Source organism: Gossypium hirsutum, chromosome A07, assembly GCF_007990345.1.
Source record: "Gossypium hirsutum isolate 1008001.06 chromosome A07, Gossypium_hirsutum_v2.1, whole genome shotgun sequence".
Lineage (NCBI taxonomy): Eukaryota > Viridiplantae > Streptophyta > Magnoliopsida > Malvales > Malvaceae > Gossypium > Gossypium hirsutum.
The window spans coordinates 95,794,938-95,807,692 of record NC_053430.1 but is presented as its reverse complement, the minus strand read 5'-3'; the positions used below and the strand labels follow the sequence as shown (position 1 = coordinate 95,807,692).

Genomic DNA, 12,755 nt, shown 5'->3' with positions numbered 1-12,755 from the left:
TAAGTTTAAAACACAATTTTTATATATTTAACTAAATAATTGATAGTGTATTTTTTAATTATGCTTATACCTATGGTTTAACTCAACCTGTTCATGAATAAAGAATAAATTCTAACTAGTTTGATTTTTAGTACCCCTAATTCATTCTTATTGAGGAAAGTATTAAGAAGGTGTTAGTTAGGGGTGTTCAAATTTCAGTTAAAATTGAATTAATTGATTAAATTGATCTAATTTGGTCGGAAGTTAATTAATAATTTTCTGAAAGTTCGGTTATCAGTTAATTCGGTTCAAAATCGGGTAATTAATCAAACTTAATAATTAATAATACAAATTATATGTAGTTTTAATTTGGTTAATTCAATTAATTCTGTCAAATAAATATTATAAATATATTTATTTTTATATGTTTTATACTTATTTTAACAAAAAAACATATAAATTTTGGTTAATTCGATTAACCAATCGAATTATTTGAAATATTTCGCTTAGGTTAACAGTTAAATAAATAAAAATTTTGATTAATTCGATTAATACCAATTTGGTTCGGTTAACCTTTTGAACATCTCTAAGTGTTATCATTATAAAAAATACTCTTTTCATTATATATTAAATGCAAATAATTATAAAATATATATATAAATACTCTTTTCATTCTGAAATCGATACTTCTCCTAAACTCTTATCTCTCTTTCGTCAACATAAATAATCATTGAAATTATTACATAAAATGTATTGACATCATAAGAAATTAAATAAATTTAGAATTTAGTCCCTATACTTTTTAGTTTTAGGGATTTTGTTCATCTACTTTTCATACTTTAAAATTAAAGTCTGATTGTTAACACTGTTGAAACCCTTTTGTTAAATTTATTGATTTGACATTTTGAAATAAAAAAAATACTCAGGTATTAATTATATAACTAAAAAATTGATGTTTTTATAAACTTGAATTTAACAAAATAAATTCAACAATGTTAACAACTGAACTTAAATTTTGAAATTTGAAGAAATAAATGACTTAAATTTTTAAAAATAAAAATATAGGGATTAAATTTTGAAATTAAGAAAAGTATAGGTATTTATAGCGTAATTATTACAGGGTTTCATTGATGGATGATGAAATGATTACAATGGCGCCAAATCGTAGGTTCGAAAGAACAAATGGCGAATGATGAGTAGAGAAGGGCACGTGGGGGTTCCGGCAGATGCTTAGTCCCGGAGGGAGCCCGCTAGCTGAGTTGTGCAATCTGATTGGCTGAGTTGTATGGATGACTCGGTTGACCTCCACTTTACATAATTATATATTACCAATTATGAGAGATTGAATTTTTGGAAGATGTATTGAAGGAAAACTAAATTTTAGGGATGAGGTGAAAGAGATTGGTGTTTTATCAATGAATGAATGTCTCCTAATTTTTTTTTTGAAGAATGCTATAAAATTATGAATTTGTGAATACATGGTAAAAGTAGAGTCGGGTTAGATCAGGTTAAGGTATGATTTTAAAATTATTTAAGTTTAAGCCTGAGCTTGATTCGACTATTCATTCAAAAGTCCATATTATTATTTGTGAAATTTTTAGATTTTACAATTTTTTAAGGCTGCTTGTGAAATAAAAAAAATATACTATTAGTGTACCAAATACTCACCCTATTTATATTAAGAAAAATTATTTGTTGCACTACCAGTAGAGTTTTTGGATTCTACAAGCTAGATCAGGAGTTAACAAGTGTCTTATAGAGTTATGGTAAAAATATTAAAAAAATAGATACATGGTAATTTTTTAAGTTAACTATATTTAAAAGGAAAAATATTTGGTATACTGATAATGAAGTTTTTAGACTTCACAAATAGAGTCAGGGTGTTAACTAGTTTCCTATAAAAGTATAGTAAAATATTGATAATTTTTTAAGGTTATTTGTCGAATAAAAAATACATTGTCATTAACAAAGTCGAGTCACTCAACCTATAGATTAACTCTAAGTGAAAACCAGATGGCAAGGGGGTCTAGACTCGTGACTATATTTTTAAAATAAAAAACCCATAATTTTGAACCTTAAAAAAATAAAAAAAATTTGATGTGGTATAAAGATATTAAAAAAAGGTTTATAAAATGAAGGGAATAATAAGAAAATGATGTATCCAAAATTTACCAATTTGATGTTAAAAAGGAAGGAAAGGCAAAAGAGGGGAAAGGGGGAACGGAAATTATTGGTTGGAAAGAGGAATAAGAAGCCGTCACTCATCCTCCAACGTCAAAAAACACCAACACCTAACACTTACTTCCCTTGTTCGGCAAAAATTAAAACCCTAACCCTAGAATTGCACACTCCTTTTCAATTATTATCTTCTTCTTTTAGAAGCCTTTCCAATTATTATCCCATCCCTAGGGTTCTTTCTTCGCCATGATTTTCCTTTAGAATAATCTACACGTCATTCTCCCCTAATGACGTGTACCTTAATATGTGGACCACATGTCGTATGCCAGCGTTACCATGTCTCCGTGAATTTAGGCTACTTCCAAAATTATGTATAGTATAATGACTATACGTTCAAATCTCATAAATAAGAAAACCAAATGACCTACTTTTGACTTTCAAACCTTACACTTTCTACCACTCGATATCTAGTGGAGATTCTATGTTTAATTTAATTATTTTTTTAGATTTTTTAATTGCTTTAATATATTATGTAATCTCAATAGGGTTGTTGGATTTTTTTATTTATTTCGAAAAGATAAATAAACGTGAGTTTTTATTTTGAAACACTTTTCGATACTTCAATCAAGCATTATAATGAATAAAATAAAGGAAATAAGCTCTCGAAAATTCTATCCACTTATATTGTTAAAAACTGGCGTGGTTGACTGAATAAATATAAAGTTACACGTGTCAATATTTAACAGTAGAAATAGATGAAATTTTTAATAGAAATGACCAATTTACTTTTTGATCTAACATATAGGGACTAATTTACCCAATTTCCAGGTATAGAATGTAAAATACAATTTGACTCCTAGTCAGATCTGATCATGGGTCAGGCTGATGCATAATTTTAAGCCTGCTTTCTAGGCCTGACTCAAAAAATAGGCCTAAAATTTTGCTCAACCCATCTTAAAATGCTAAACTTGACTCGGCCAGACCGTAATATATGTTTTAGGTTATTATTTTTATACAAAAACAATATTAAAAAATATAATACATCAAATATACTAAAAATATTAAAATAAATGTTCTCCAACAAATTGAAAAAAAAAAGAATATGCATGTGATTCGGGTTAGGCCCGAGCCAAAAAATCTTTCATCTAAACCCATTTTTCGAGCCTAAATTTTTACTCAAGCCTTCTCACTTTTCAAATGAATCTTTAAACCTAGACAGATGACCCAACCTATAATCAAGTCTACCCAGGGCAAACTTTTAACTACTTGTTCATATATCTTGATCCAAAGACTACTCCCTTTATTGATCTGGTATGTGACCATCTTCCATTATATTTTCACCATCAAATTATTAACTTAAGCATCGGAAAGTGATTACTATCAATACCATGTAAGCCCTCATCATAGGAAGTTACACAACCCCCCCCCCACCCGGGGATCACATGAAGACATCAACATGATACAACTCATTTTAATCATAATATTCCTATTTAAATTACCCAATCAAATGTTATTTGAGTAATTGGAAATATAAAATGAAAGGAGTAAAGTGAAAGGGAGTGAAAATATACGGATGAAAAGAGAAAATGTGGACCAAACTTTTTTATAATTTGATTTCATGTCCATTGGATTGCCAAAATCACGAGGAATGTATCCATTTTTGCGGTGAAATGTCCACTTTTTATGATGAAGTGTCAAATATATATATTGTCTTATCCTACTCATGAAAATACCGAACACATATACTACCATTATTAAAAGAAAATGCATGGAACAGAAGTGTTGGTGAACCCAATCCACTCCCTATATACTATATATACACTATCCCCCCTTCATTATTATCATCAGAATCCCACGTGTTATGGCAAACATCCCTTTGTCTTCACTTTCTTTAATTATTATGTCTTCTCTAACATTCCTCACTCTAATCTTCATTTATAAACTTATAACTATCTTTACGTTTTGTTAAATGTACCATGAAATGCTCCTTGTGGTTGAATTAAATGGGTTCGGATACGATTCACACGTGATGAGATTTAAAGTAGTTATATTATTCGAGGATAATTTATTTTAATATTTTTATTATGTAAATTTTATTACTTCTATTAATTATATATATTAATGCATTTAATTGAATTAGTATTCAGAGATAAAATTAGAGAGCTGGCAGGGTCCCGTCCCCTCCTAAAATAAAAAACTTTTCTAGTTTCGTCCATATTAATGTCATAAATTAACTCAACACACCACTCAAAATTGATGACAACAACATTTTTCCACATGCAAACTTACATTTTTAAAAGTATATAATATTAATATGGTGAGGCTTAATGACTTGTTTACCAACCCAAGTGATTAATGCATGAATAATTAAATAATTTGGGTGTATATTCAGTTATAAATGATGGGTCTGATGTCGTTCGTCATTAGTGGACCCCAGATCAATCAGGCCCACTGATTTTTATTTTTTCTTTATGTGACCTAAATTTGAACAAATCGTGGGATCGGAAGTGGACGATTATTAGCTACTAATAATAATATTCTTATTATTCCAGCTATTAATTTTTTATGATTTATTTTATTTTATTTTATTTTGCTTGAGTTGTCTTTGTTATTGTTAAGAGCAATCAGATGGTTCACGTGGTCGGGGACATAAGGTCTTTTGAACCCTTTCTATAGATGTCCATGATAATATCAATATGGCCCCATGCTCTTGTCCGACCATTTCATTATTGTTCTAATTTTACATTTTCTTTTAATTATTTAATACCCATATGAGTGAAATATTTTAATATTTATTGTTTTTTTTATAATATATTTTAATGATATCGATTAGTATTTGGTATACTCACAATATACTTTTTTATTCTATTAAAAAAATTATTTTTTGAATCTTTCCCACCACATCATCCATGGTCTCTTTCCAATTATTTAATGACATTTCAACAATTTTTTTCATGTCATTCATATGAGATATTATTTTATGAATCCCACCACATCATCCATGATCCCTTTTTAATTATTTAACGATATTTCAACAATTTTTCCTATGTCATTCATACGAGAAATTATTTTATAAACCCTTCCTACCACATCATCCATTGTCTATTTCTAATTATTTAATGATATTTCAACAATTTTTTCTATGTCATTCATACATAATTCTGGGTTCTTATTAAAAAAATTTACCAAGATTATATATTAATGACATGAAAAAAAATACTAAAATATCATTAAATAATTAAAAAGAGACTATAAATGATGTAGTGAGAAAGGTTTATAAAATAATTTCTCGGTGAAAAGGTTTAAAAATTTGACGAATTTCTTTTTTATCCATTATTATAGCGAATGAAACCAAGTATTTTTGTCTCCTTGTAACCAATTCGGTACAAGAATTCTACTTCCAGTTTCATGTCTTTTCCTTTTCGAAAAATATTCTCTGCACCTTATTTCATCAATGTTAAAAGCTCCGATTTCCGCAACTTTCGATTATTGGTTAAGGTAGAAGTTAATGTTTAATTTCGAGTTTTATTATATATAATCACGACGTATGTGTGTTATGTTTGGATTTTGTTTAATTCTTTTCGATTTAGTTCCTTTTTTCGTTCGTTTGTATTTTGTACTAATCTAGTATTAGTTAGACATATATCTATACTTGTATTGTACCTATGAATGTATTATAATAGTGAAACTAAAAAAAAAATCAACTTTCGAGATTCTTTTTATACAAATTTTAAATTATTTTTAATTTCCCTTGATATTCAAACTCCGTTACAACAATAATAATATCAATCGAATAAAAATTCAGTCTGTAATTTAATAATCAGGGGCGAAGCCAGAAATTTTTTTTAAAGGGGGCCATATGAAATTTTAATTTTTTATAGTTTATATTTTTATAATTTGTAAAGGATTAAATCAAATTTTTATAATTTTAGGGGGGGTAAAGTACAATTTTATCTTTACTAATTTAAAATTTTTAAAAAATTTCAAAGGCCTAAAATACAATTTTACATTTTAGGGGGGGTCGGGGCCATGCCAGCCCCTTCTGGCTTCACCTCTCTTAATAATGTTTTTTATTACTTAAATTAGTTCTTGGATTGAAATAAATTTAAATATTAAATAAATAATTTTAATATTAATTAAGTATTAAATATAAAAAATAATTTAAATATATTTGATAAAGTGATATAATTTTTTTGGTTAAGATTATTATTTTATACATTTTCAATGGAATTTTTCATTTTTTTTTAATTTTAGCTGTAAGGTTTTAAAGATCGAAAATGGTATATACCACTCATTTAATTCTATTTGTGGAATTAAAAAATTTCCAGTAAAGTTAGATTAAATAATAATTAATTATTATTTTATTTATTTTTAATATATTCCATCTTTATATTCAATAATTTTCAATAAAAAATAATTATGTGTTAAAAGTAATTTAATTATTACTAAATTAATTTATAAATCACACTAGATTCTAATATAATCATATGTTATGCATAATGTATTTTCAATTAATATATGTAAGCTTTTTCAATTAATATAATCTAATTAATTTTACTTAAAATAATTTAATCATTAATATATATTAAATTAAATATAAATTGAAAATATTTAATTTTACTTGAAGTTAAATATAATTTTTTATGTAAAATGTCAAATATATTTAATATGTAATTAAATTTTCATCATTTTGTAATTAAAAATAAATAAATGAATAAACAAAAAAATATATAAAAATAAATAAGAACAAAAGTATAATTTCTTTTTATTTGAATTTTTTTTAGTAAATTTATGTCAACAAAGTTAGAGTAAGTGAGAATTCTTGATAGTTTACGAAGGGTGCATGATAAATTATTGAAAATTTTCATTTCATTGAAAATGGAAAATTTTAATATTTAATATTTTAAATGTATTTGATAATCATTTTAATATTTTATTTAATATAAAATTTTCAGCAAAAAAAATATTGAATAAGATAAGCAGGCAGATTGCTACTTATCACTTTATGTAGAAAACATTAAGTCATTTTATTTTATTAAAAAATTGAAATAAATTATCTTTTTTAAAAAATGAGATATTCAAATTACCATATTCATCTTTCATCCAAAACTATTTAAAATAATATAAAATATTATATTAATAAAATTAAAAATAAATATCAATAATCTTTTAAAAATCAATATTTATTTCTATCAAATAATATAATTATATCCAACACTTATAAAAATTCTAATATAAATTTTTTTAAAAATTCAACACTTAAATTTTCCGTTTATCGAACACACTCTAAGTGTCTTTTACACCTTCTAATTTACTTTTATCTTACAAGAATTTGAGAATATTTAAGTTACCCATCACTAAACATACAAGAACACATTTAATAAAAATATTTAAAAATAAAAAAAAATTATTAAACATTTTATAGAGTTAAAAAGATTCACTGTCATGTAATCCAAAAAGTGAAATTATAAAGAGTTATAGTCAAACAAAATAATGGGAGACAAAAATGCAAAAAAGGTAAATGAAACTTGTAATCTACATAAAGTAGAATTGTTAAGAAAACAAAAGTAAATGATAATGACCATGAACAATACTTTGTCATGGGTATGCTTGGAGTTATAGTTTTTCAAAAAAAAATGGATACCAATATAGAAATTATTGTATTATACATCAGGATAAATTATAAAAATAGTCACTTTTATTTACTTCAGATTACATTTTAGTTACTTACGTTATCGTTTGCAGTTAAGTTCCGTTATCTCCCTAACGACAGTCCTACGTCGCAGTATTGGACTGCCACATAGGACTGACGCTAGGGAGGTAACGAAGTTTAACGGTAAAGTGACCATTTCGTAACAAAATAATAACCTAAGTGACTAAAACGTAACATTTCAAATATAAATGACTGAAATGTAATCTAAGACAAACAAAAGTGACTATTTTTATGATTTACCCTATACATAAATTATATATTGTTTTATATAATCCTCAAATAGTATATTTATTTTTATCTTGGGTATTAATTATTTTACATAAATATTAATCCATTTAAAAACCAAAGATAAAAAGGGGTGTTTTGGAATGTTTCTCTAAAAATTTTAATTTTTTTGGATCTTGTCCATATATAAATATGATTAATATTGGCATTGATCAAATACTGCTCTACCCTCCAAAAAAAACACCCTCAATAAATTAGATTTCTTGTAAATTTGGTTTTTCTTGAATCTTCCCAAGTATAACTAACTAGTTATACAAGCATGGCTTGCCCCTATATATACAAAGAATATTGCAAGAAATTCTAAATGGCAAAGGCACTTAATTGCCACCTTAAACTAGCTATACAAATAAAACCTTCCACTTTTTTTTTTTTTCTTCTCAAGTCCTAATTGAACCCCTACTATGCCCTCCTTCTTTTAGTTCATTTCCATTCCATCTCTTACCTTAAATTAATTCTCTCTTTCATAGCAAAGATCTCAAGGAAATAAGAAATAAAGTCTCTTATTTTTCTTTTCTACTTTTTTCCCCACACCCACCACCTTTCTTTTTGATTCTTTTGGGTTCTTAGCAACATAAATATGGGGCTAAGGGACATTGGAGCTACACTGCCTCCTGGGTTTAGGTTTTATCCAAGTGATGAGGAATTGGTTTGCCATTATCTTTACAAAAAGATAGCCAATGAGGAAGTCTTGAAGGGTACTTTGGTGGAAATTGATTTGCATACATGTGAACCATGGCAGCTTCCTGGTAGATCTCTCATACTATCATGTTATTTTTTCTTTTTATATATATCAAATTATACAAAATTTCCCTTCAAGGTCTTCTCTTTTGATCACTGTGTATGGGACTGTGAAGGTGGGGAAACAATTGAGTTGTTTTCCAGTACACCGTACACGGTGGCGCTGGGAGGCAAACATGCGGTGCCATCAGCCATGTTAGCTGTTTAAGACATTGACTCAACACGTTTTTCTCCTCTAAGAGAGAGAAAGATGGGAAAGCAACCACATGAATATCAATATTCACACACGGATATATAGAAAAACCCATACACATGCATGTAAGCATATATGTATAGTTTATATGCAAGTGATCAAATATTATATATGCAAGTTTAATCATCTTAATTAACCTTTAATATAAATAGAAAAAAGGGTTTGTCTTTTACATAATCATACTCATTCTCAACCTCTAGAAATAGGGTTTATTCAATTTTTTTTCAACCCAATCCAAAAATTCCACTAACCCAACTTTTTTAGTGATAAGTACTCCCAAATTAGTACTGCTTTTCTTAAAAAAAAACTTGTCTTCTTTTTCAGATTATATTCTTAATTCATGTAAGGAAGGTTGATTTGTTTTTTTCTCCCATTTGTTTTGTGCCACATTATAAAAAAACTTAAAAGTAAATAGAATTCTGTTTTATGTAATGGTATGATGGTCAATAGTATTTACCATTTTAATTGTGATTTAAGTTTGAATTATACTAATTTGATAGTTAATTTATATATATATACACACATTTGCACTACAATAGCCTAAAATCATGGGTATCTTCCTCTCATAATCAAAAAGTGAGAGATTCCACCTTTTCATAATTGGGTCCGGGTTAACCGTGTTAATAGATATCAAATCATGATTACATATCATCATTTTAAAGTGTTTTTTTCCCATTAGTACATTACTTTTAATAAAATAATGTATTACAATATTAAGATAATGTTCCCTTCAAAAAAATTATTAATTAAAATTTCCAATCAGAATGTATCTCTTAGAATTTTTGTTTTGTTTATTCAAGGGATGGAGTTGAATTAGTTTTTTTAAAAGTAAAATTAAAAGGTTAAATTTTATTATTAGTCTCGTTTTATCATAGGTTAGAGATTTAGTTCTTGTCCTCTATATTTTTAAAATTTAAAATTTCAATTTTAATTTGAATAATAATAAATAAATCCGCTAGGTCAGATTTTACTATTACCCTATACTATATCTAAGTTATGGATTGGTAAGTTAATCAAATTCTACTCCTAACTCAAATGACTACCGTTAAATCTATTAATTAGAACAATAAGATTTTTTTTGTGAGTATTTTAATAAATTGATGTATCAACTTATGCATAAACCGAAAAATTCTCCCTAGGAAATGATATAGGCAGACGACACGTATATATCTTCTATATAGTACAAATGTTAGCCCCTCCCAAAAAACGGCTTAGGAATTGCATGTTTACGTGGAATTTAATCATCACAAGTAAATAAAAAGGGGTTGCTTTCCCCTCAATGCATTTGTTCCTTTGTTTTTCTTCAAGGAACCGTGTAGTATTTTTATTTACTTTTTAAAGTAGAAACTGTCCATACATACTGTATTCATACGCAATACATCTTACCTTTGCCCGTATATTTCTTTCCTTTTTTTCACGTTGCTATCTCGTCTGTACTTTCCTATTTATACAGTCTCATTCATGTTCATCATATAATAGTGGCTAAAATGTTGAGTGTGGTCTTGTAATAACGTGTGACCTAGAAATAAAAAAAAAAGAAGAAGAAGAAAAAGGCCCACTCTTTTTTAATTTACCCTCAGTATATAATGCCAAAAACAGATCCTTACCTTTCTTAGACATAACTCATTACGGTGACAAAGACTTACCAACACTAAGGTAGTGAATATGTTGGATACCAAAAGTAGATTTAATTATGTATTGTTTATGAACAGTAATTATTTCTCTTTTTAATCGACCATCTATTTTGTGTATGCAAAGAGGTGGCAAAGTTGAATGCAAACGAGTGGTACTTCTTCAGCTTTCGTGACCGGAAGTATGCCACGGGGTTTAGAACCAACCGCGCAACCACGTCTGGCTATTGGAAAGCAACGGGGAAAGATCGGACGGTGGTCGACCCGAGAACTGAACAAGTGGTAGGGATGAGAAAGACTTTGGTGTTTTATAGGAACCGAGCCCCTAATGGAATCAAAACGGGTTGGATCATGCATGAATTCCGGCTTGAAACCCCACATATGCCCCCTAAGGTCACATTTTACCCCCCCCCACTCTTTTTCTTTTTCAACTATATACTCATATACATATGTCTGGTCATGTATGTTGTTTGAAAATGACATCGAAAGTGAGAGATTGAAATTTAGGGAGGAGAGGTGACATATTGCAGCCATAAGTATATATATGTGTGAATTTGAGAAATAAATAAATGGTGGTTTCTCTAAGGAAACTTAAGGGAGAAGTAGAGGGAATAGTATGCAAGCTGTCCACTTACCATTAGTTCCATTTTTATTTGTTCTCATAATCAAATACTTAATTATGCTACATTATTATTATTATTTTGAAAATTAATTTCTTCATTGTAAGATAAAGTCTTGCTACATCATACCATGCTACATTATTATTATGACGATATGATTATGATAAAAGAGAGAGATGTTTGAGGCTTATCATCAAGCCAAATTGGATGGACCTATTTATATGCACATGTCAGCATGTCCATTTCTCTATTTTTCATATTCTATGATATGATCATACATTTTTACCTTAATTATTCGTGTGAAAATGCTTGTTTTCTCATAGTGGTGTGGAATATTCTTTATATGCGAATTTGAAGAGTGTGTACACACACATATACACATATATGTAGGATTAATGAATTATATATATGATGATGCATTAAATATAAATCAAATAAAGAAGTTTCTTTTTTGGATTATGTAGTGTGTATATTCATATGCATATACTTTATTCATTTATATATATATTTTTTCATGTGACAGGAGGATTGGGTTTTATGTAGAGTGTTCCACAAAAGCAAAGGAGGAGAGAACAGCACCAGGCTGAGCTCCCCAATGATATTGGAACCCTCAATTCATGCCCCTTCTTTAGCCGACCAAACCACTATGGCTTGTGGGTATCATCATCAACTCAACTCTTTAGCCACCAAACCTGCCCATCAAAGCCAGGGCCAAAGCTTGCTAAATCTGCTTCAATATAATTATCATCAGGAAAATGACGACGACAACAAAAACAACAACAATCTTCACTGCAGCAATAATGAAGTTAGCTCCAAAGTCGATGATGACTACGAGTTCTTGTGGGACATGAACATGGAAGAAAACAGCTTGGGAGATGATGATGATGATCATCATCATCTTATTCATGGGGTGGCTTCCAACTCGGACGACATGAGATTTGAGATTGATAATAGTATGGTTTTCTTATGAAATATGTATTGAATACCTTGTGAAAGATCAGAGGGAAAAAGAAAGAGAGGGAAAATTACCATTAATTTGTTGATTTGCGATGTTGGTGTGGTGTTTGTCTTTGACGATTCAATGGATGTTTAGAAGATTGTGTGTCTTTCTTAGTATAGGGTTTATATTTTTTTTTTCATACAACATTGGGCATTGTAGAAATTTTATATCATTTATATAAATAAGGCATATATTAATTCTTCATTGTTGTTTCCTAATAGATATTTTATCTTCTTGGAATTCAAATATTTATATATAATAGTAGATTAAGTTTTAGTTCGATTGGCATGGACATTGTTACTAATGTAGGAAGATTTGGATTCGAGTGCATTGAATTGCGTTATTTTCTTATTTATAA

General features: G+C 28.1%; 1 protein-coding gene across 1 annotated transcript; it reads left to right on the top strand.

Annotated features, from left to right (window-relative positions):
- The first annotated feature begins 8,689 nt into the window (after positions 1 to 8,689).
- Positions 8,690 to 12,437, top strand: LOC107955428 (protein CUP-SHAPED COTYLEDON 3-like). The gene is made up of 3 exons (NM_001327638.1): positions 8,690 to 8,901; positions 10,905 to 11,170; positions 11,921 to 12,437. Exons 1-3 carry the CDS (start codon positions 8,733 to 8,735, stop codon positions 12,365 to 12,367), a joined length of 882 nt encoding a protein of 293 aa, NP_001314567.1. The 5' UTR covers positions 8,690 to 8,732; the 3' UTR covers positions 12,368 to 12,437.
- Positions 12,438 to 12,755: the final 318 nt, after the last annotated feature.